Consider the following 25,893-nt stretch of genomic DNA (forward strand, 5'->3'; position numbering starts at 1 on the left):
CTATATTTAGATAGTCAAAAGTTCTGAGGTAAGGTACATATAAATATGGTTTTTATGGATTGTCAAAAATGTATACACTCTTTAAGTTCTCTACTAATTTTGACTTTATTTTTTAACATTATTTTTGAAAAATTTCTTACAAGTTTTGATAATCTGGTTTCTGTTTTCAGGGTACCAAGATAACCATTTAAGTATTCCAGCTCTGGTCCTGTTGGTTCTCTTCATTTCTATTAAGCATATTAATTATAGGAATGTGTTTATTGAAATAAATGGCTTATTTTTTCCCTCTCAGCTGATTTGAATAGGATGCACAGACAAAATATAGATGCCTACCATAACCCAGATGCAAGAGCATATGAAGATAAAAGGGCTGTTGTATCTCTAGACCAAAATTTAGCCACTTCAAATGCTGAGAACCAAGAAGATGCTGCAAATAAAAACTCAGGTTTTTAATCATATATATATATATTTTTACGTTTCTAACGTTGTTCAGTAGCATTTCTCTTCTGTTCTCCAACAAAGTTCTTATTAAGATTTTGAGAATTTGGTTATTCTGAGTCAGAAAGCGTAACACATTATTTATGCTATTTACAATAACTTTTCTATATAGGTATTTTGAAAAAATGAATAGAGAGATACATTTTGCTCCTTAATATTATACTCTGTATTTCTTCTCAGCTTTATTAGTTCTTATATATACTTTAGGTGCTGCTAACAGCTTTATTTTGCTAGTGGGAAGGAGATTTCTTAAATAGTTTTCTTTTTTTTTTTTTTTTTACCCATACAGAGTTTGGTTCTTACACCCATAAGAATTAGTTTAAATTAGTGAGAACATACCAGATGTTGTATATGATAAATTATACAGTAAAATTCATTTTTTGTTTTATAAACATTTGCGCTCCCTTATAAGCCACAGTGTACAAAGAAGTAAATAATTTACTTTGACTTCTGGTCACATCTCCCTTTCATAAGCATATACCTTTGGTTTGGTATTAAACAGGGTCCTTTAAAGATTCTGTAAATTAAAGATTATTCAGTATCTTTATGACTTGCCAGGAAAATTTGTAATCATCTTTCTTTATCAAGTATATGTGAAAATATGTTACATATTTAGAATTCAAGTGAAGTTTAAAGAATATACTACCTTATACTGTATTTTGATGCCTATAAAAATAACCATTTATTTACAGCAAATTGAATTATTAGGACTCAGAGTGAGAGCCAAATTAATAATTTCATCAAAAATTCTACTTTTTAGTAGTTCAAAAATCAAAACTAGATTCACTGTGTAAAAATCTACTGTGGATCAAAGTAGGAAAATATTTTCTTATAATTAGAGTTTAAATAGTGATACAGGCTGTCCATGGAAACAACCTACAGTACATCTCTTGAAGTATTCCAAAAGGCTGCAGAAATTAGTGCTACTATCAAAGGTTTGAGAGATGCAAGGCTAGTAATTCAAATCAGAGCTTACCATTTAGTCTATCTGTTTGGCCAATAAGTCATATGTATTAAACATGTAAAAAAAATTTTTAAAAGAGTGTACGATCAGTCAGGGATATTTTGAAAGGACTTTTTAATACAGTGTTCTTGTCTAAAATTAAAATTTTTGAGAAAGTACAGAGTGTTTACTGTAAATAAATGGGGAATGTGACCAGAAGTCAAAGTAAACTTATTTTATTTCTTCGTACATCAAAACATCTTTTCATTTTATTTTAGAGAATTTTTGCTTCTTTCTGATTACCATTATTTTTCTCTTCATTGGCTGCTGCTTCTGGAGCAGTCTGTATTGAGATCAGTGGTACAGACCCCTGCTCTACTCCTCTCTTCCACCCCCTGTATTGTTTGTACATAGTTCCCTCTTAGCTTAGAATTTTCTCTGTCATAGTAATAACACGTCAGGCATCTAGCTTTGCTTACTAAGCAAAAACACAGGAAAAATAGAAAGTTTCCATGATTCTTTCCCAAAAAAGAGCACAACCTTGATGACTGAATATGCACAGCAGAATTTGTTATCTATTTTTATTGTGTCTAACACCAGGGTTTTGGTGCTAATTTGTGGCCAGGATGTGGTCAGGATGCTCTAGTTTAAGAAATCATAAAATGTTTAAATTCCCCTTTTTTGTGCATTGAAATTCCCTAAATTAACTTTCATTTCCTAAGAATTAACCTAAAATAGACTTTCTGAATGCAAAAAAAACTATTGAGAGTCACTTAATTTGTTGCTATGCCATCATATATGTATATGAGTTTATGTATTTGTATGTGTGTATTTATATACATGTGTTCACACATAAAATATACATATGTGACACGTAGTATTTTAAAGGCCTTAAGGGAGCTCAAATATGCCTGGAAGTTGAATATCTTAATATATACTTGAGATTCACTATCCTCTAATATTTTGTCTTCATTAGGCCTGTTTTAAAAGCTCTTCTTAATGTTTGTTGTTTTTCTTTTACTTCATGATTTTTGGGTGAAAAATCATGTTTAAAAAGTTCATACTAATTTGGATTAAATTTATTTTTTTGCTTATTATGCTTGAATGCATTTTCATTTTTGTTTAGAGCATGTCTTTCCCTTTGGTTTTGTTTTTATAATGTTTTTATGTTTAAAGGAACTTATCTTGCCTGTCTCTAACAATATTTCTTCTCTAATTGCCTCAAAGGTTTAGAATTTGACAGATCTCAATGTGAAACAAACTACTCAGTTTTGTTTTTCTGATCAGCCTTTCCATGATAACCTAAGCTTTTAATGTTTAGGTATTGATTTGCCTTTCTGCTGATCTATTCAAGTAAGCATTAGTAAATTTAAATACAAAGGAAAAGAGACCCAAATGACAGCTCAACTGCAAAGCAATTGGCTTACAACCACTATATGAGTGAGAGAAATAAATGCTTTAGATTGATGGTATAAGGAAACTAAAAAATGATATATTTTTATATAAATATAAAATGATATAAAAAAGTTACGTGAGCCTTAAATTTGCATACAGTTTTTTTCTGCATTCAAAAGACTGCTGGGGCATACTTATTTTCCAGGCTGCTTTTATAAAATAATATTTTTCCTTTCCCAGAATGTTTAATACTATTTATAAATAACATATATATAGCATATTTTTAATCTTCAAATTTATATCATTAATCTGATACAATTTTTAAGTAAAAAGTATTGCATTGATTAAAAGTCATTTTAATTTTGTAAAAATTAAAAATGTTTTTAGAGCTAATTTTCTAATTTGTGTTTTAAACCATGGATAGGAATCCACTGATTTTTTAAAAGCAATTTTAGAAATTTTTTATATGTGTATACATAATACATTTTAATGTGTACTTAAGCAGTATTCTTAAGAAAAGGATATTTACATCATACATAAGAACTTAAATGTGTGCTTTATAAATTTTATTTTAAAGCCTTTGCTGCAGTGAGAGTTGCTTAGGTTACTAACTTTTATGTTTCCTTGATGACTTTCAGATATAGCTATATTATGATTTTTCAACTGTGTATTAATTTTTTTAGTTTCACCATTTTTTCCCTCTCTTTTCATCTGGTCTTTAGATGCTAATCTTGGTCGTCTTCCGAGTTTAGCCTCTGGGCTTCCATATTTAGTGCCTTTTTTCAAAATTTGAATTTATTTAGCAAAGTCTTTATTCTTTAACCTTTATGTTTTCTATGCACTGGCTAATGGTATGTTTTTGCAAAATTTCCTTTTCAAGGTCATATGCAATCACAGAGCTCTCCTTTTGCTCGGGGAAATATTTTTAGTGAGCCTCCAACTGAACTTCAAATTAAACAGCAGGAATTATACAAGAATTTTCTTCGTTTTCAGGTGAAATGCTTATTTGATCATGGTTTCAAAGTTTCATAAAAGTTTTAATAAACTTGCAAAGATTTTATCCACAAGATAACATCTTAAATTTAGAATAAATTCTAAAATGCCATGCAGTTATCTAAAATATCTAATTCATATTAGATAGAAATTATATTATTTAATTTATATTATTATAATGTTTTACTTATATATGAAAAAGGAATAAGGAGACATGTCAGGTATACCAGTTGACTTAATCTTTTTAAAATTTTGTTAAATCATTAATTGTTAGAGAGTGCTGGAATTTCTAAAACTGAAACTCTTAAAATGTTCACCTATCAGGCATAAAATGAATCTTTCTAGATGTTTATGTGTTAATAGAAATAGTTTTTTTCTAAATGACTTTATATTCTTGACTCAGTTGTTTAGTTTGTAAGTAAATATTAAAAATACTCTCACATTTTGTATTTATTTGCTTCATTTATGTGTGTAAGCAAATTGCATTTAAAACACTAGAAATGCCCAGAGGAAGACACTTGAGCATCAGGTGTTTATTAAGCAAATGGGTTTATTGAACTCTCATACTGTGTCCACCCTTGGGATGGAGCCTGAGGTGAATGAGGTACCTGCCCATAGTGGGCTCACAATATTTTCTCTTTTTACCATCCTCCCTTCCATACCCACACTTACAACCCAGTGTCAGATTAATCCTTTGGCCAGGTTAATCCTCCTTTGATATAATTTCTCTTTATTTAAAATCTGTCGATAGCTTTTCTAAATAAAATGTCCATATTCCTTAGTCTGACACTTAAGGCTATCCAGTCTGATCCCAGCCTCTTAAATTCTTCTTAAAGAGAGTCTACTCAAATATGCCATCTTTCTGATCCTAATTATTATGGACTCTTAAATAAGGCAGTGACATAATGGATGTGGTCTTAAGGATAATTGATCTGGCAATACTGTTGAAGTATTTTGGGTGGATTTAAAGTACTGGAAGCATGGGTCACAGACAACTAGCCAATCTGATCACATGGACCACAGCCTTGTCTAACTCAGTGAAACTAAGCCATACTGTGTGGGGCCACCCAAGACAGAAGGGTCATGGTGGAGAGGTCTGACAGAATGTGGTCCACTGGAGAAGAGAATGGCAAACCACTTCATTATTCTTGCCTTGAGAACCCCATGAACAGTATGAAAAGGCAAAATGATAAGACACTGAAAGATGAAGTCCGCAGGTCAGTAGGTGCCCAATATGCTACTGGAGATCAGTGGAGAAATAACTCCAGAAAGAATGAAGGGATGGAGCCAAAGCAAAAACAACACCCAGTTGTGGATGGGACTGGTGATAGAAGCAAGGTTCAATTCTGTAAAGACCAATATTGCATAGGAACCTGGAGTGTTAGGTCCATTAATCAAGGCAAATTGGAAGTGGTCAAAAAGGAGATGACAAGAGTGAACATCGACATTCTAGGAATCAGTGAACTAAGGTGGACTGGAATGGATGAATTTAACTCAGATGACCATTATATCTACTACTGTGGGCATGAATCTCTTAGAAGAAATGGAGTAGCCATTATGGTCAACAAAAGAGTCCAAAATGCAGTACTGAGATGCAATCTCAAAAATGACAGAATGATCTCTGTTTGTTTCCAAGGCAAACCATTCAATATCACAGTAATCCAAGTCTATGCCCCGATCAGTAATGCTGAAGAAGCTGAAGTTGAACAGTTCTATGAAGACCTACAAGACTTTCTAGAACTAACATCCCCAAAAGATGTCCTTTTTATTATAGGGGATTGGAATGCAAAAGTAGAAAGTCAAGAAACAGCTGGAGTAACAGGCAAATTTGGCCTTGGAGTACAGAATGAAGCAGGGCAAAGGCTAATAGAGTTCTGCCAAGAGAACACACTGGTCATAGCAAACAACCTCTTCCAACAACACAAGAGAAGACTCTACACATCTTCCAGCAACACAAGAGAAGACTCTACACATGGACATCACCAGATGGTCAACAACAAAATCAGATTGATTATATTCTTTGCAGCCAAAGATGGAGAAGCTCTATACACTCAGCAAAAATAAGACCAGGAGCTGACTGTGGCTCAGATCACGAACTCCTTATTGCCAAATTCAGACTGAAGTTGAAGAAAGTGAAGAAAACCACTAGACCATTCAGGTATGACCCAATCAAATCCCTTATGACTATACAGTAGAACTGAGAAATAGAGTTAAGGGACTAGATCTGATAGACAGAGTACCTGATGAACTATGGACAGAGGTTCGTGACATTGTACAGGAGACAAGGATCAAGACCATCTCCAAGAAAAAGAAATGCAAAAAAGAGAATGGCTGTCTGAGGAGACCTTACAAATAGCTGTGAAAAGAAGCGAAAAGCAAAGGAGAAGAGGAAAGACATACCCATTTGAATGCAGAGTTCCAAAGAATAGCAAGGAGAGATAAGAAAGCCTTCCTCAGATCAATGCAAAGAAATAGAGGAAAACAATAGAATGGGAAGACTAGAGATCTCTTCAAGAAAATTAGAGATACCAAGGGAACATTTTATGCAAAGATGGGCTCAATAAAGGACAGAAAGGGTATGGACCAAACAGAAGCAGAAGATATTAAGAAGAGGTGGCAAGAATACACAGAACAGTACAAAAAAGATCTTCACGACCCAGATAATCACGACGGTGTGATCACTCACCTAGAGCCAGACATCCTGGAATGTAAAGTCAAGTGGGCCTTAGGAAGTGTCACTACGAACAAAGCTAGTGGAGGTGATGAAATTCCAGTTGAGCTATTTCAAATCATAAAAGATGATGCTGTGAAAGTGCTGCACTCAATATGCCAGCAAATTTGGAAAACTCAGCAGTGGCCACAGGACTGGAAAAGGTCGGTTTTCATTCCAATCCCAAAGAAAGGCAATGCCAAAGAATACTGAAACTGCTGCACAATTGCACTCATCTCACATGCTAGTAAAGTAATGCTTAAAATTCTCCAAGCCAGGCTTCAGCAATATGTGAACTGTGAACTTGCTGATGTTCAAGCTGGTTTTAGAAGATAGAGGAACCAGAGATCAAATTGCCAACATCCACTGGATCATTGAAAAAGCAAGAGAGTTCCAAAAAAACATCTATTTCTCCCTTATTGACTGTACCAAAGCCTTTGACTGTGTGGATCACAGTAAACTGTGGAAAATTCTGAGAGAGATGGGAGGAAATATCAGACCACCTGAACTGCCTCTTGAGAAACCTATATGCAGGTCAGGAAGCAACAGTTAGAACTAGACATGGAACAACAGACTGGTTCCAAATAGGAAAAGGAGTCCATCAAGGCTATATATTGTCACCTTGCTTTATTTAACTTATATACAGAGTACATCATGAGAAACGCTGGGCTGGAGGAAGCACAAGCTGGAATCAAGATTGCCGGGAGAAATATCAGTAACCTCAGATATGCAGATGACACCACCCTTATGGCAGAAAGTGAAGAGGAACTAAAGAGCCTCTTGATGAAAGTGAAAGAGGAGAGTGAAAAGTTGGCTTAAAGCTCAACATTCAGAAAATGAAGATCATGGCATCACTTCATGGCAAATAGATGGGTGAACAGTGGAAACAGTGTCAGACTTTATTTTTTTGGACTCCAAAATCACTGCAGATGGTGATTGCAGCCATGAAATTAAAAGACACTTACTCCTTGGAAGGAAAGTTATGACCAGCCTAGACAGCATATTAAAAAGCAGAGACATTACTTTGCCAACAGAAGTCCATCTAGTCAAAGCTATGGTTTTCCCAGTTGCCATGTATAGATGTGAGAGTGGAACCATAAAGAAAGCTCAGCACTGAAGAATTGATGCTTTTAAACTCTGGTGTTGGAGACAACTCTTGAGAGTACCTTAGACTGCAAGCAGATTCAACCAGTCCATCCTAAAGGAGATCAATCCTGTATATTCATTGGAAGGACTGATGCTGAAATTGAAGCTCCAATACTTTGGCCGCCTGATGGGAAGAACTGATTCATTGGAAAAGACCCTGATGCTGGGAAAGATTGAAGGCAGGAAGAGAAGGGGATGACAGAGAGTGAGATAGTTGGCTGGCATCACCAACTCGATGGACATGAATTTAAGCAAGCTCCAGGAATTGGTGATGGACAGGGAAGCCTGGCTTGCTGCAGTCCTTGGGGTCACAAAGAGTTGGATGTGTCTGACTGAACTGAGGGTAGAATTTAGGGAAAAATAAAGAAATCTTGTCATTTTGTAGTCTTTTATTGTTTGTAAGGTAGGTTTAAATATATTTTCTTATTAAACCTCACAACTCTCTGAGGAAGGTATTACTATTTTTATTTTAAGACCAATAAAAGGCTGAGGCTCACCTGTGGTGGCAGAACTAGCACGTTGACCCCAAGTGTCCTAACTTTAAGTGTCATACCTAGAGATTCCACACTCTCCAGTGTCTTTCTTTTGGCAAAAAACTAGTAGTATTGTGGGAAACTTTGACTTACTAGTTTCAGAATAAGTGCAATCTTCAGTTCTCCTAGCCTATAAAATGGTGGTTTATGTATTTTTCTTTTAGGAGTCTGTTAAAATCTCCTGCTTTCCCTCCAAACAAAATCTATTCCAGAGCTCCAAGAAAATGTAAAATAGCGAAATGGTATTTATTAATATCAACAATATAGTGTCAGACAAAAAGAATCCCTAAACTTAAGTGTTAAAAGAAATGTTATAAAATGTTCAGATCTGTGCATAAAGATTCAAAGGAAGCCTTAGCTCCATGTCTGCATAAATAGGTTTTAACCCTAAAAAAGTTATACCATTATTAGTTTTAGTGCAGCAGAAGTCTTCATGTGCTTCAAATTTGGTGATTAATACATGTGAGTGTTTAGATGTCATTTTAAACTGCAACTTTAAAAATAATTAGCAAGTTTAATAAACTATTTGCAGGACCATTGAACGACTTTTGTATTATATGGTTTGCAAACCATTGACCTGAGCAATAACTTTTCTCTTTCTGTTGAAGAGCTGTGTGGCACTTTTGTTGGATTGATATTTCTGTGGATTCATTAGGTGTGAGATCATTTATGATTGTGACCCATTAATGGTGAAGTGACCTGGTGATTGTGATTATTTTTTTTTCATGGAGGAGAGAAAGGGAACTGAGTGTTCAGTGTGTGGTTTTATTGTATGGTTCATGAATGATGTTTTCTTTAGGGCTATTGTAATTGAGGAGGTGATTTAGGACTAAGTGGTGTGTATGTACACACCACTTAGTCCTAAATATTAGGACTGTACATATTTAAAAGGTTTGTGATAAATGTTGGAAAAAGCCCTAGCATGTAAAGTTGTGGCATAGGTAAGAAGACTGCAGTTCTTATAGCTCAAAAGTTTGACAGCACTAAATATAGTAACCTTGAGACTAGAGGAAATGCAGACAAGAACTCTTAAAATATTGTGAATAGTCATGATCAGTCCATACTTAAGAGGGATAAAAATTTATTGATATCCTTAAACCAGCATCATGAATCCTCAGGTCCCATGCTGTCATTCTTCTCTGTCTCATTCATGAAGGATGTAGACTATCTCTCAGAGTCTTCTTCCTGTCACATCTTAGACTTTGCCTTGTAGTATTCACCTAGAATACTCAGCACTGCAGGTTTCAGGTGGCATTCAAACAAAACTTAATTATGAATCCTTGTAGCTGACATCTTCATATACCTTACATCTTGTCATTAGAAAGGAAATAAAGGCTATTCTAGGGAAGAGATTTCTACTTAAAAATGGTTGCTAAAACATTTCACTGCTGTTTCAGGATACTAGTCACAAGGAACTTTGAGACATAGTAGTAGTAGTCATTATAGAATAACATAATCATTAATTACTAAGTATTGGGCCTTCTACATAGGAACTTTTATGTTTTTTACATACATATTTTCATTTCAATCTTTGAGCAGTACTTGGAGATATAGACATTAGTAACTCTTTTTACCAAATGACAAAACTGAACCAGAAAGTTTCATAAGGTCTGTGGGAGCTGGAATTTTACTTGGAGCTCTTATCATTATATCATGGGGCCTCTCTAGTACAATACAGGAAACTGAAAAATTTAGGAACTTACTTTTACTTACAAAAGCAGGATATAAAGGTTGAATTCATAGGATAAAAGGGTAAATTAAGTGGTATTCTAACTTTTCAGTAGTTTCACAAAGTAGTAACTAGATTTAATTCTTTAGATTGAGGAAAAGAAGCAAAGAGAAGAAGCAGAGCGAGAGAGATTAAGAATTGCTGAAGAAAAAGAAGAAAAACGGCTTGCAGAACAGAGAGCTCGAATCCAGCAAGAGTATGAAGAGGAGCAGGAAAAGAAAAGGGAGAAAGAGGAGGAGGTGTGTTTTTTCCTACTTTCTTTTTCTGCTTAGTCTGAGAGTGAACTCCTTACTTTGACTTGAAAAGATACCTATTACTCACAAAGGAGAACAGTCTTGGAGTACATTTAGAAAATAGCAGATCATTATGCATTTGTTAGATGTTATTTTATAAAAATGAAATAACTAAATTAAGAAAAGAGATAAATGATGACTTTTTTTATAGCCAAAAAATAGTTTAGACTGACTAGCATGTTGTAATATTTTAGATGCCTAATATTTTATTATTAAGCAGACCAGTATGTCATCTATGGGCTTCCTTGATAACTCAGCAGTAAAGAATCTGCCTGCAGTGCAGGAGACACAGGTTTGATCCCTGGGTCCAGAAGATCCCCTGGAGGAGGAAATGGCAACCCACTCCAGTATTCTCACCTGGAAAATCCCATGGCCAGAGGAGCCTGGTGGGCTATAGTCCAAAAGGGTTGCAAAGAACTGGACACAACTGAGTGATATGAGGACATATCATCTATACCCTCCGTTTTATCTCTTTATTTCACACAAATACGAATGAACTGAATGTGTGTATGGAGTGTGTATTTTTTCTTTATTTTAAAGCAAAGACTGAAAAACGAAGAGCTTATTCGGTTAGCTGAAGAAAGACGAAAAGAAGCAGAAAGAAAGAAGAAAGAAGAAGAAGAAAAACATAATCTACAACTTCAGCACTACTATGAAAGAGAAAACATGATTGGGGAAGATACAAAGGTAAGTTTCAGACAAAAATGTCTGTGGAACCCATTGTTTAACCCATTTTCCCTGTAAAAGTACAGTGGTCAGCAAAAAGAGAGCAGAGGAGGTGCTTTTGTCTCTACTTTGTCATGGTGCTTTTCTGGGTGCAGTGCACTGAACTTCCTGTATTAGATGATGTCACTGTGCTTTGTGGTATTTTCCCTGCTGGGAACAGAGTAGTCTTGTTCCCATGGTCCATAGACCAGCACCCTGCAAACTGTTCCTGATAAGATTGAAAGTGTTTGGAAACTTTCATAGTAATTTGTCATTGTAATTTAATGTCTGTTGAATCTGTTTAAAAAAAAAAAAAGTTGGGTTTGGATTTTGTAACATCTGTTAAAAGTTTTTATTAGCTAGTACAGTTGACCCTTGAACCAAGCCCAGGGGTTAATCCATGTGTGTAATTGATAATTGGCCCTCCATACTTACAGTTCCTACACGTCTGTGTAATCAGCCCACCACTGCCTGTAGTACTGCAGCATTTGATACAGAAAAATCTCTCTGTGGAAGTGGACCTGTGTGATTCAAACCTGCATTGTTCAAGGATCAACTGTAATTCATTCTTACTCTTTTATGCATCTGTCCATGATGGATTGGAAATTAAAAAAGAAACTTGTGGCTCACTGCAGATTGATTTGAAGTCCATGTTTCTGAGATGGGGGTTGATTCACCCTTAGATGCGTGAATCTAAGTTATTAGACAGGTGTTTTCTCTCTAGAAAATCAGTTGGCCCTTATGAAAATCCAGTTCATATCTTTGCTTATATTTCAGAGCTGTATTTAAAATTTAGTCATGTCCATCTGTTTTGCAACCCCATGGACTGTAGCCCACAGACTCGTCTGTCCATGGGATTTCCCAGGCAAGAATACTGGAGTGGGTTGCCATTTGCTTCTCCAGGGGATCTTCCTGGCGCACGAATTGAGCCCACATCTCCTGCGTTGGCAGGCAGATTCTTAACCACTGAGCCCATTATCACTAGGGACTTAATAAAAATTCATCTTCCTGGTCTCATCTACAGTGTAGCTGATTTGTTGTTGTTCGGTCACTAAGTCATGTCCAACTCTTTGACCCCATGGACTGCAGCACACCAGGTTTCTCTCTTCTTCACTGTCTCCTGGAGTTTGCTCAAACTTATGTCTGTTGAGTCGGTGATGCCATCCAAGCATCTCATCCTCTGTCTGCCCCTTCTCTCCTGCCCTCAGTCTTTCTCAGCAGTATCTAACTAACCCATAGCGGTTTGGATGCAGTTGGCTTGTGAACCATACGTTGGAAAACACCATATCTTATAGGTTTAGCCCAATTTAATTTTTAAAATATTGTTTTCAGAAATTTAGATTTATGCAGACATTATTTCTTCTAAGTAGAGTTGACAAAAAGATTACTTGGAACAACAGACTGGTTCCAAATAGGAAAAGGAGTACGTCAAGGCTGTATATTGTCACCCTGCTTATTTAACTTATATGCAGAATACATCATGAGAAACGCTGGACTGGAAGAAACACAAGCTGGAATCAAGATTGCCGGGAGAAATATCAATAACCTCAGATATGCAGATGACACCATCCTTATTGCAGAAAGTGAAGAGGAACTAAAAAGCCTGTTGATGAAAGTGAAAGTGGAGAGTGAAAAAGTTGGCTTAAAGCTCAACATTCAGAAAATGAAGATCGTGGCATCTGGTCCCATCACTTCATGGGAAATAGATGGGGAAACAGTGGAAACAGTGTCAGACTTTATTTTTTTGGGCTCCAAAATCACTGCAGACGGTGACTGCAGCCATGAATTTAAAAGATGCTTACTCCTTGGAAGAAAAGTTATGACCAACCTCGATAGCATATTGAAAAGCAGAGACATTACTTTGCCAACAAAGGTCCATCTAGTCAAGGCTATGGTTTTTCCTGTGGTCATGTATGGATGTGAGAGTTGGACTGTGAAGAAGGCTGAGTGCTGAAGAATTGATGCTTTTGAACTGTGGTGTTGGAGAAGACTCTTGAGAGTCCCTTGGACTGCAAGGAGATCCAACCAGTCCATTCTAAAGGAGATCAGCCCCGGGATTTCTTTGGAAGGAATGATGGTAAAGCTGAAACTCCAGTATTTTGGCCACCTCATGCAAAGAGTTGACTCATTGGAAAAGACTCTGATGCTGGGAGGGATTGGAGGCAGGAGGAGAAGGGGACAATAGAGGATGAGATGGCTGGATGGCATAGCTGACTCGATGGACGTGAGTCTGAGTGAACTCCGGGAGTTGGTGATGGACAGGGAGGCCTGGCGTGCTGTGATTCATGGGGTTGCAAAGAGTTGGACACGACTGAGCGACTGAACTGAACCTAACTGAGTGTGCTGCTCTGGTGTATTTATGGTGTGTTTTGGTACACTGTTCAATATATAATCTTCTGCAGATAACGTGAGCCATTTCTGACTGGGGCAAATATACTCTTTGAATTTCTCACCCCCAGGTTTTATGGTTATAGAAATAAGTATTCACAATTTGAATTTGCTGAAATGTTGTTTAAAGGGGAATCTATGAGTCAGATCTATATTTTTGTTCTATTTTCAGTGTTCCAGGAACATAAGGCTAACATCCTTCATTCTTAGGATATATAATTGGATATATATTTTCTCAGCCTTTTAAAATATATCAGTCAAGTGTCATATCACTCACATTTTTAATTGATAAAGTTTGTTTTTTAGAGCAGTGTTTGGTTTATAGCAGAATTGAATGGAAAGCAGAGAATATTTTATTGTAAAATTGATTATTTGAAAATCAAAGTTGTTTTTCACAGTTCTGGTTCTGCCACTTATTACACCTAAAAAAATGCTTCAGTTCAGTTCAGTAGCTCAGTCGTGTCTGACTCTCTGCGACCCCATGAATCGCAGAACGCCAGGCCTCCCTGTTCATCACCAACTCCCGGAGTTCACTCAGACTCAACGTCCATCGAGTCAGCGATGCCGTCCAGCCATCTCATCTTCTGTCGTCCCCTTCTCCTCCTGCCCCCAATCTCTCCCGGCATCAGAGTCTTTTCCAATGAGTCAACTCTTTGCATGAGGTGGCCAAAGTACTGGAGTTTCAGCTTTACCATCATTCCTTCCAAAGAAATCCCGGGGCTGATCTCCTTCAGAATGGACTGGTTGGATCTCCCTGCAGTCCAAGGGACTCTCAAGAGTCTTCTCCAACACCACAGTTCAAAAGCATCAATTCTTTGGCGCTCAGCTTTCTTCACAGTCCAACTATCACAGCCATACATGACTACTGCAAAAACCATAGCCTTGACTAGATGGACCTTTGTTGGCAAAGTAATGTCTCTGCTTTTTAATATGCTGTCTAGGTTGGTCATAACTTTCCTTCCAAGGAGTAAGCGTCTTTTAAATTCATGGCTGCAGTCACCGTCTGCAGTGATTTTGGAGCCCAGAAAAATGAAGTCTGACATTGTTTCCACCATTTCCCCATCTATTTCCCATGAAGTGGTGGGACCGGATGCCATGATCTTTGTTTTCTGAATGTTGAGCTTTAAGCCAACTTTTTCACTCTCCTCTTTCACTTTCATCAAGAGGCTTTTTAGTTCCTCTTCACTTTCTGCCATAAGGGTGGTGTCATCTGTATATCTGAGGTTATTGATATTTCTCCCAGCAGTCTTGATTCCAGCTTGTGCTTCTTCCAGCCCAGCGTTTCTCATGATGTACTCTGCATATAAGTTAAATAAGCAGGGTGACAATATACAGCCTTGATGTACTCCTTTTCCTATTTGGAACCAGTCTGTTGTTCCATGTCCAGTTCTAACTGTTGTTTCCTGACCTGCATATAGGGATATGTAATTTTATGACTGTTTATAGTTTAATTGTGATATATCAGAAAGTTTTAGAGCAGCTTTGTTCTTTTTAATGCATTTTACCCTCAATTTTGAAATTATCATTGCTAGCTGTTATTTTTTAATATATGTAGGCCTAAAATATATTTGTCTACTCTTTTAGTTTTTACTTTTTTGTCTGCATTTTTAATTTTTAGTCTGTATATTTTAATTAGTTGAAATTTGTTTTTTATCCTAATCTGAGTTATAATCTTAATGAGACATTGAATCCATTTATGTTTATCATAGCCAACGTATTTGATCATATTAATTGAATTTTTGACTTTTTTGTTTGTTTTTGTTTCCTTGACAGTTAATTGTTTGTTATGTGGACTATGCTTTCTTTGCTTCATTCTTTGCAGTCCTTTAGAAGGTTTAATTTGTTGCTATACTTCTGCTTGTGGTCACCTAGAGTTTCTTTTTAAATATTGTCTCTCATATATTTCTAATTGTATTAGTCATTAGTGAAAGTAATATTTGATTTTGTACTATGCAGAATGAACAATTTAACATCCACCTTTAGAAATACACATTTATATTTTTACCCAGCCAATCATTATTGCGTTTTTTTGGGAGTATTTGTGTTTCCAGCATTTTGATTTTAATATGAAGTTGGGAGCTATTAGCTTTATTACACCATGATCTGAAACCCTGTTTTCTTCTCTCATGGAGATGCAGAGCTCTGCTCTGACCCTTGATGTTCCTGGTGACAAGGGAATCTAGATTTTAGAGACTGATTTGAGCTGCTTTATATCATTTTCCCAGAAAGGATTTTTGTTTCTTTTTTGTTTTATCCTATTTCTTTTTATTATTAAGACAGTTTTTTACTTTGGCTATATTTTTTTTGTTTTTGCTACTTTCCCGATATCTGGTATGCTATTGCTTTACTTCAGTTTGTTGAATTTTTTAATCCTAATCTGATAGTCATATTCTTTAATAAGGATATGTAAATCCATTTGTTTATCCTAACCAATATATTTGATCTTACCTAGTTTATTTTCTGACTTCTTGGATAGATATGTTTTTTAATGGACGGTAGTTGATTTACAATATTAATATATTGGTTTTGAGTGCACAACATAGTGATCTAATATTTTTATAGATTTTTTGGTAAATATTTTATTAAATTAAAGCAATAGTAGTCCGAACCTCTTTGGTGGTCTTGTTAACTATTAGGGTTGTGTGTGTTTGCATATGTGTATGTATACATGTATATGTGTGTGTATGCACACACAAACATGTTGGGGTATGTGTATATACACATAGACATATGTTGGGGAGTATGTGTGTATATGCATATATATATATATATATATTTCCCGCCCCTCTCCCCACATCAGCACTTGAGACAGCCTTCTCCTGTGGTTCCTGCTCTTCAGAATAAGATTGCAAGCAGACTCCAAAGACCTCCTTCAGTTGACAGCATTATAACTTCCTTTACTCAGGTATATGTTTTTTCTTTTGATTGTTCATCTAAGATTAAGGGGATTGAATGAGATTTTCTTATTCATCCTAATTAGCTAGATTACTTTTTTTCAGATCTGAAACATAGGTAATGTTTACATTAATTTGTCTGTTTCTTCAGTTGTAAATGGTAATACTTATAAATGATTAAACTTTGGTGCCCCGAAGTTTAAATTCTTTTGACAGCTCATAATTTAGGATGTGGCTCTTGTTCAGGTCCCTCAGGAAGGCTTTTTCTTTGATAATATATCTACTAGCTAGTTGTAGTTACACTAATAAAGTCCCTTGTACTTTAGACTGAATTACAATTAAAAGACAGCCAGGAAAATGTTCCAGAAAGGGTTGATCCTTGAGTTGACTCTTGAAGAGTGAGTAGGAATTTGCCAAAAAGAGGATGAGGAAGAGCAACTTCCAGCACATGCAGAATCTTGGAGGGAACTGTAAGCCACGTGGCAGCATGGAGAATACATGGTTTGGTCTGGCCTGATAATGCCTGACCATGAGGTAGGGGAGGTGAAGGTTAGAACATATGCAGGGTGTTGTATGGAGTGCTAGGGGGCTTGACTTCATTCTATAGGATATCAGAGAGGCCAATTACTAGAATAGACAAAGGAATATATTAGAATGTCTTCCTCAACCCCACCCTCTGTGGTTCTGATTTAGTAGGTCTGTGGTCATGTATGGTGTTCATGTAATGTTTTAAGTAGGAAAATGACACGGCTGTGGTTGTCTTGCATAATGTTCTCTCAGGCAGTGGTATGGAGATGCATCATGGAGGTGGAGCAAAACTGTAAAGTTAAGATGCTTTTGCAGAAGCCCAGATGTGATTTTGAGGACCTAAACAGTGGCAGTGACATTAAGAACTGAGAAAGGGTGACAACTTCAAGATGTTTGTGAAACACAGATAGTGGTATATTGACTCTGTGTGGTGGGTCAGAGTCAATGACAACTTTATAGGGTAGGCAGTTGAAAATACAGGTCGTGGCCAAGGAAGGAGCTCTGCACCGGATTTGTAGTTTGCAAACTACTAACATTACTGTCTAAGTAGTATGATTGTCTCATGTGTGTTCAGGGGAAGTAGAGGGCTGAGGATCTAACAGTAGAGAATTATCACCACTTAGAACAAGGAAATAAAGTGTCAATGATAGTAGTTGCTACTGGCCAAGTAAAACAAGGGCTTAAAACGCCCATAGAATGCATTGCTGAGGGATCACTTGGTAGGAGCTGCAAAGGCAGTGGCTGCGAGGTGAGGAGTGAATGGGAATAAGGAAGCAGGTGCCATACTACTGCACATACTTTTTTTTTTTTTAAAGAATGGCTGTGAAGGAAGGAGAGAATGGATGATAGATAGTGAGTGATGAAGGGTGAGGTTAGTTTTTTAAGCACAGCCTGATAGAAAGGTGGTAGAGAAAGAAGAGTCAGGAATGGAGGAGGTGGGGGTCCCCTGTCAGATACAGAGCACAGGTGAGTGTACTGTCTTTGGCTGGGGCAAGGCCGCTACCATTGTAGTGGGAAGAAAAAACAGATATAGGTAAGTTTATAGATAGATTGGTTGGGAATCTGGTTCCTCATCTGTTTTTTTTTTTTTTAGTTCCTCTTTTAAAGCTTCTGAGTAGGGAAGACATATACTAACTTTATCTTTGTCTTGATTGTTAAACAGGACAGTTCCATGTCCATGGCACAATCTCCTCCGGTACCTGCCAGGAAAAACCAGCTTCGTGCAGAAGGTAGAGCTGACTATTAAACCTGTAATCTAGACTGTTTCCTTTTTTCTAACTTTTTATTGTTCTGAAAAATAAGAATCACAGAATATTGCAAAATAGTACAGAGAGGTGCTGTGCATCCTCCCCGTAGCTTCCCTCAGTGGTGCAATATCACAACCAGGAAATTGACATTGGCATGCTCTACGGACCTGTGTCTGGTTTCACTTACACTAATTTATGTGTTTTTGTGTGTAGTTCTGTGCATTTTTATCATGTGTAAATTGTGTAACTACCACACAATCAAGGTTACAGAATTGTAACCTTGTGTATCATACACATCCTTCCTTTGTGTATCATCACAAAGGAACTCCATTTTGCTGCTCCTTAATAGGGGAAGGCAGTCTCTCCCTCCCCTCAGGAATGTTTCTAAATGTTTGAAATTCTTGTATTGTCAGAAGTGTGTTTATGGGTTAATGTTATTATTAATGCTTAATAATGTCCATACAATACATCTATATATAAAGCCTTAAAAATAACTTTCCATAAAAATATAACTGAGCATTTAGCTTTATAAGTCAGGTTGTGTTTAGTGTTTAACCTTTTATTCATGTACCTCTCTTATTTTTCACTTATTGATGGGAATTTTCAGAGGAGAAAAAAAATGTAATTATGGAATTATCAGAAATGAGAAAACAGCTTCGTAGTGAAGAGCGACGTCTGCAGGGGCGGTTACTACACATTGATAGTGACGACGACGTTCATATAAGGCAAGTTCTGAATTCCATAGTTTTGTCTGTTCTTGTATTCTTTTCTGTCAGAATCAGGAATCAGAATCTGTCCAGCAATTTTACAGTTCTGGAACAGGATTAATTATCATAAACCCACATCTATTAGAATTTTGCAAGCTTGAAAAAGGTGTTTAGTGGATTATTGGTGAAATTGTAATGATTGAAAATAGCTCTCCACCCCCATCCCCCCAGAAGAAATAAGCTAAATAATTATAGTCTAGTGGAGGGACTCACTTACTCTAGTGGTAAAGAATTGGCCTGCTGATACAGGAGACGCAGGAGACATGGGTTCGATCCTTGGGTCAGGAAGATCCCCTGGAGGAGGAAATAGCAACCCACTCCAGTATTCTTGCCTGGGAAACCCATGCACAGAGGAGCCTGGCAGGCTGTGGTCTGTGGGGTCACAAAGAGTCAGACATGACTAAGCACATTTCACAAGCAACAAGCAAGGGAGGGACTCAGTACAACTAATACAAAATAATGTGTGATTTCTTTAGTCTATTTGTGTTTGTAGTATATGGTATATTTTCTTTCTTTTCTTTTTTTGGTACAAGAGCTCTTTCTTTTAGCTAATATGCTATTTAATTCACATTCTTGAATTTTATGTAGATAAAGTTGCCTTCATAAAATGTTTCATTACAGTTGTGAAATCTATTCACTGTGAAAATATGGGATATTTAATGAATATTGATTTAACCAAATATAAAATATTTAAGTTGAGTGTTTTAATTGTCCCTCTGTACTGCCAGTAATGTATTTATGGCAGTGGTGATGACAGTGGTCGTATTGATAGGAGGAAGAAAGAAAAAAAGAAAGAAGTAGGACTTTCTTACGGCAAACCAAGAGTCTTATCCCTAACCATGACATTTTTAATAGGATTAGACAGTGACAAATCAGTAGTGGGAACAGGCCGTTCTTCAAGCTCTGTCTTTAGGACAGATTGTCTTACTACAGAGAAATCACTGCGTGAAAAATAATTGACTAGTTTAGGACTCAGATGGAGTCAGAAGTTGCTTCATAAGCTAATCTAGGTGATAAGGAATTTCAAGATAGGAAAGTGATAGTTGAAGAAGACATAGACTCAGTTCAGTTCAGTTCATTAGCTCAGTCGTGTCCGACTCTTTACGACCTCATGAACTGCAGCACACCAGGCCTCCCTGTCCATCACCAACTGCTGGAGTCCACCCAAACCCATGTCCATTGAGTCGGTGATGCCATCCAACCATCTCATCCTCTGTCGTCCCCTTCTCCTCCTGCCCTCAACCTTTCCCAGCATCAGGGTCTTTTCCAATGAGTTAGCTCTTTGCATCAGGTGGCCAAAGTATTGGAGTTTCAGCTTCAACATCAGTCCTTCCAATGAACACCCAGGACTGATCTCCTTTAGGATGGACTGGTTTGATCTCCTTGCAGTCCAAGGGACTCTCAAGAGTCTTCTCCAACATCACAGTTCAAAAGCATCAACTCTTTGGTGCTCAGCTTTCTTTATAGTCCAATTCTCATATCCATACATAGACATAGACTAGACAATTAATCAACAATCTCCTTACCTCCCCTTTTTGGTCTTAAAACGTCAGGCATAGAAGCTTGGTCCTTGAAGGGAAAATAATAATAGGAGAAAACTTCAGAGATGGAATAACCAAAGACAGTTACTTTTTAAAACTGTTTTTAAAATATTTTCCTTCAACGGTGTATTGTTTCCTGAAATATTTATGTTCCAGCAAAATAGCTTACAGACTATCAAACACTTCCGATCGTTTTTGCCAAAAGGCCTCATAAGTTTTCTAAAGCAATATTCTTCAAACTGTAGGTTGCAGTCTTTTAGTAGCTTGTAAAAATCAATGCAAGTGGGTAACTACCACATTTTCTTTGAAGAGTGTTTATCTTAAAAAAAAAAAAAAAGTTTATTTTCGCATAATTTTAGATCACAGGAAAGTTGCAAACATAGTTTCTATAGACCCCTCACCCAGTTCTCCCTGTTTTTAACATCTTACAATCACAGGATGTTTGTCACAACTAAGAAGCTGACATTGGAATATTAACCACAATCTAAATCCCAGACTTTATGGATTTCTCCAGTTCTTCTATCAGTATCTTCTTTGTGTTCCAGGATTTAGTCAGTACAGGGCACCACACTGCATTTAGTTGTCATGTCTCCTAGTCTTCTCTGATCCAGGACACTTTTTCAATCTTTCCTCGTATTTTTATGACTGTGACAGCCTAGGGAGATATTAGCTGGCTGTCCTATAAAATGTCCCCCAGTCTACATTTGTCTGATGTTTTCTCATGATTAGACCAGGGTTAAGGGGTTTTGGAAAGAATAACACAGGGTAGCCTTCTAATCACATTGTATCAGGGGGTACAAGATGTGCATATGATGGAACCACTAAGTTTAGCACACTCTGGGAATAAGCTTTATCTCCTGGAGAGGGTGTCATCTATGTATATTTAGAATTCTGTTAGAATTCTTCTATAAGAAAGAATGTTCCTTCTCCTCTCTTTGTTTAGTTATCCAACCATTTACTTATATCACTGTTGTTTCATGTACATTTATTTTGTACTTTTTTGTTATCATCCAGTGTTATTTGTGGTGTTGCTTACTTCCCTGGTGGCTCAGACGGTAAAGCGTCTGCCTACAATGTCTACACTGCGGGAGACCCGGGTTCAATCCCTGGGTCGGGAAGATCTCCTGGAGAAGGAAATGGCAACCCACTCCAGTACTCTTGCCTGGAAAATTCCATGGACGGTGGAACCTGGTGTTTTTTGAGCACTTTTTTACTCTGTTGCTGCAGGAGGCTCCAGGATCCTCTTGTGTATTCCTTGCCTCTGCCTTGGAATCAGCCATTTCTCTAAGGAGTCCTGGTTCCTCTTGGAGAACTGTGTCTATAAACCAGGCTCTTGGTGGACATAGCTAGATAATATACACATGTATATATACTAAGTCATAAACATCTGTTATTGTTGTGTCTATCAATTTGTATATTATCAATTTGTATATGCATTCAATTATACTGATATTTATGACTGTAGTCCAGGATATGGTAGGATTTTAATGTAGCATGTTAACCTGCATAATTATGCTTCACTTAGATTTTTGTTAGCATTCTCTAGGCGTGTTCTGGCTAAGTAAACAAGGTGAGGAAATGTCAAGATATAGACTGGCTAGGTAATGGAATGTTAACCCAAGGTGGTAATTTTCAACAAAGAATTCTTCTGTAGTCGGTCAACTACTTTGAAGTAATAGGTCAGTATTGGTTTTCTATATTTACTTTCAAGATGTTATAAATGCCTTAACTGTTGCAACTTTCCATATTCCAGACATACATATTCAATTAAATGTAATGGATTATTGACATTTTATTTCTTTTCATTCATAAACTGAAGACTATATGTGCTCTTTTTTGGCAAAACATTATAAGAAAGAGAAACCAGACAGCTTTTCAGTTTTCTCACTTGCAAATCTTGCATAATAATTTCTACCCCATGAGATTCTAGTGAAGAATAAATAGATATATTTATTGGAAAGTACCTTGTAAATTCTGTATGCTAACTTAAGTTAATATATGTTAGAATTGCCATCATTTAGCAAGAATTGGTTAAATATATTTTACTTCGGTGTAGTTTTCACTGTGTATTGTGATCAGAGACATCTTAGTGTTGGTTCTTTATTCCAGTTTTATAAATAGTTTCACAAAAAGAATCTCTTATTAATTAATTCATCATATTATTGAGTTCCTCATATATGTTAGGCATAGATGATGCAGTCAAATGTATAGTAAGTAGCAGAGCTGGTCTTTGAATCTTGATTTCTTTAACCAAAGACTACTGTTTCTACTACATGAACATTTTTAAGGTAAAGCTAATTCGTTCTATTCTTCCAATAAGATACTTTGCTTCTGAGCATTTTGAAAGATTACAGTGACCTTGTAAATTACCTGTTTTAATACAGGGAATTGAAATAACAGCTATTAGAATCAATTTTTATAATATACTGTAGTGAAAGATGCCAGATTTCTTGTATAGGGAGTTAAATGTCAACTCAGATTTTCTTCTCATAAAAACGCCTTTATCATAATGTGTTATTATCTATAGGAAAAGAGAAAGTTCCATGGATGTATTTGATATGGCCAGACATCGATTACAAGCTCCCGTCAGAAGACCGTCACCTAAGAGCTTAGACTCTGCTTCTTCTCAGAATATTCATGACTTTAAGGAGCTGAAAGATAGAGGTAAGAATGCTGCTATTTTAAAGGTAGAGCCAGAGTGTTCTACCCATATTCAAGGGTCTTTAAAGATATTTGTATCCTTTTTCTCAAGTAAAGTTTCATTTATGGTATCTATTTTAAGTGATAATGAATAAAACTTCTGTATTACTCTAGTTCTTCAGTTTACCAGTCTGGTGGGGATAGAGCTTTGGTGTAGTTATTTTCTTTTGCAGGGCATACAGCTCTTAAAGCCACAGGAATGGATTAGATCAGTGACATAGTGTGAAGAGTGGCACCTGGCATTTAGTGGAGGATGAACAGCAAGATGAGCTTGGGAAAGAGATGAAGAAAAAGTCAGTGATTGGAGGAAAAGCAGGAGAATGTCAGTTCTGAAACTGAGGGAACAGAGTCTGCCAGGGAGGAGGGTTGTGTAAAGTGAATATTGGAAGGTGTCAGTCGCATCAGAGGTCAGCGGTGACCTCAAATAGACCTTTTTTGGTGGAATTATTGGATCAGAAGCCAATTACCTTTGGAATGAGGATTGAATAATTAGGAAGCATGGTGTTGGAGGCAATAAGCATAAGAACCCTTGGAAGAAGCATGGCTTGGAAGGGGGGATCACAGGGTCTGGAACTGGAGGAACTTGTTAGGATACTGATGTGAAAGCTGTTAGAGAATTCAGAGGCTTATAGTATAGAGCAGGGAGGGAATAACCGCTGAAGAGAGCAGAGTGCCTGAGCAGCGGAGGAAATGAAGGATTGTTAAAGGGAGTAAGGAGGAGGAGAGAAAGCTAATTAGGGAAGTTGGCTTGCCAGGGTAACAAAGGCCTGGGAGACTGAAAATGTGTAGGGGAACCAGAATGTGTTATATGTGATTTTTATTCAGAAGCACTCTCAGAGCAGCCTTGGGAGCAGAGGAGGCAGGCTGTTGGATGGTGGTCATATGACCTATACCAGATGAGTTTACTTCTGTTTCTCATTTTAAAAGTAGTATCTATTTTAGAGGTTTTGAAAATTTAGAAAGAGAAGGAAACATCTCTTTACTCAAATCACCTAAATATAAAAATAGTTGATATTTGGTATATTTACTAGTCTTTCTGAGCTTAATTAAAATGAAAAAGATAAAAGCTAGATGTAATTATGTTATTCAGTTTTATTTTCCACTTAGATATACATGTCATCAATTACATATATCATAGTTTTTATGCTATGATTTATTGATTACTTATTATATGCCAGGCGTTCTATTAATCCAGTAGGTCTTAGAATTTCGTCAGGGGACTTTTTGAGGTCAAAACTATTTTTATTATAAACTAAGACATTATTTGTCCTTTCAATTTTTATTCTTTGAGAAGTTATATGGCATGTGATAACTTCATTGCTCTGAAGCTGATAGAATGTGTTTTTGTATTTTCATGTTTTCAAAGTTTCTTAGTTTTAATTTCTAATGTGATGTGTGGGACAGTGGTGAATAAAAGCTCTTTGGGGGTCCTTAACTTTTAAGAAGGTAGGTCTTCAAAACAAAAAGGTTTAAACCATAAAATTGGGAAATTCATTTCCCTGTTATCACAACTAGTCCTCATTCGTCATATGACTTAGTTGTTAATGTCTCTTGTTTTTACAGAGAGGAAACAGTCTGGAAGTGGGGAAGTCAGGTGAAGCCAAGTCCATGTGTCCAGAGCCTCTTCTGTTAACTTTGCTTTTAGTCATTTTCTACTCTTAGATATTCAGCATGTTCCCATTTTCCACTGTTGTTATGGAATAAGGTCTGGCTGGCTGCTTGTTGCTTAAAAAAGTCAATGCTTGTAAAAGTTGGTAGGAAGGAAAGTTGTTTTCGATCAGAATGCTGACAATCTAGGGAGATGGTAGACTCATTGTCCCCCTCAAAACCATCTCCGAAGATTCTGATGGACCATGAAAGTTCTTAAGTGGAAAAGGGAAGTAATCTCAGTTAATCAGTGAGATGGGGGTCAGAGTCTTCGCCGTCCCCCAGTCTGTGCAGGCTTGTGGACTCCTCCTGATCTTTCTTTAGGTGCTCTCTGATTCACACGGTTTGTTTAGGAGATTACTGAAGGGGAAGCTAGGGAAGAGATATGGTCATCTGTTAATCACCTGTTCCTTATTTCTACATATGGAAAGAGTCAACAAATTAGGCAGGGTATTGCGTGATCAAAAGATTTGAAGTAGTTGAAAAGTTTACTGTAAAAAAAAAAAATCAAAAACAAAAAAATGTATTGTTTTTACAGAATAAATTTATTGGAATGTGTACTGGGAGTAAGAGTTGAGGTTGTAAACAACTAAGTTAGTGTAATTTGGCTTCATATATGTAATGTGAGGTATTAATGTAATTCATATATTAAAGCAAAAATTGTTAACAGCAAAAAAAAAAAAAAAAGATTTGAAAGGTGTGCTAGGGCTTGAGGTAAGTAGAACTTGGGGTGCCTGGTTTAAGGTTAGTGACAAGACAAAGGGACCACCTGCAGAGAATTCTTTCCTGCCAAAAGCTGCTTACAAACCCCCACTTGTCAGAACATCTTTCCGTTTCTGTGGGATCACATGTGAAGGTCCCTTTTCTGTAACTTCATGCTGACACAGGATGCTGTATTAGAGATGTTGACATGCTCTGTAGCATCTCTCTGCTGGCAGTCGTAGTTGCCCATTTACATATATGGGCAGAACAAGCTACAACTACTTTGATGCCCACGAAGATATTGATTAGTATGAGCAAAAGCGTTAATCCCATTCTCTTGAGGCCAGTTCTTGGAATTGTCCTAGCCATAAATTCAGTACTGCTCAAAATGGAGCAGTTTATGTTGTGGTTGCAGAACAGTCATCATGCACTTTCCCTCTGGTGAGAATTAAAAGTATCTGTAGAACAACTCAGGAATTGCAGCAGACACAAATCTGGAACTTTGTTGTCCTAATCATTAGCTGCTTGAACCTG

At 36.7% G+C, this 25,893-nt stretch overlaps 1 protein-coding gene across 14 annotated transcripts in view; it reads left to right on the forward strand.

The window, feature by feature from the left end:
* CSPP1 (centrosome and spindle pole associated protein 1) overlaps positions 1-25,893 on the forward strand; it is a 192,467-nt gene that overhangs the window by 150,024 nt on the left and 16,550 nt on the right. For 12 of the 14 annotated variants that reach the window (XM_070802623.1, XM_070802624.1, XM_070802625.1 and 9 more), the window contains 8 exons: positions 293-445; positions 3,717-3,829; positions 10,037-10,186; positions 10,781-10,927; positions 16,134-16,238; positions 17,918-17,984; positions 18,610-18,727; positions 22,838-22,974. In XM_070802623.1, coding sequence (XP_070658724.1) covers positions 293-445; positions 3,717-3,829; positions 10,037-10,186; positions 10,781-10,927; positions 16,134-16,238; positions 17,918-17,984; positions 18,610-18,727; positions 22,838-22,974 — 990 coding nt within the window. The remainder of the gene's footprint in view (positions 1-292; positions 446-3,716; positions 3,830-10,036; positions 10,187-10,780; positions 10,928-16,133; positions 16,239-17,917; positions 17,985-18,609; positions 18,728-22,837; positions 22,975-25,893) is intronic. The other 2 variants (XM_019973527.2, XM_070802626.1) reach the window with 1 other exon arrangement.

This window comes from Bos indicus, chromosome 14, assembly GCF_029378745.1.
Source record: "Bos indicus isolate NIAB-ARS_2022 breed Sahiwal x Tharparkar chromosome 14, NIAB-ARS_B.indTharparkar_mat_pri_1.0, whole genome shotgun sequence".
In the NCBI taxonomy this organism is placed as follows: domain Eukaryota; kingdom Metazoa; phylum Chordata; class Mammalia; order Artiodactyla; family Bovidae; genus Bos; species Bos indicus.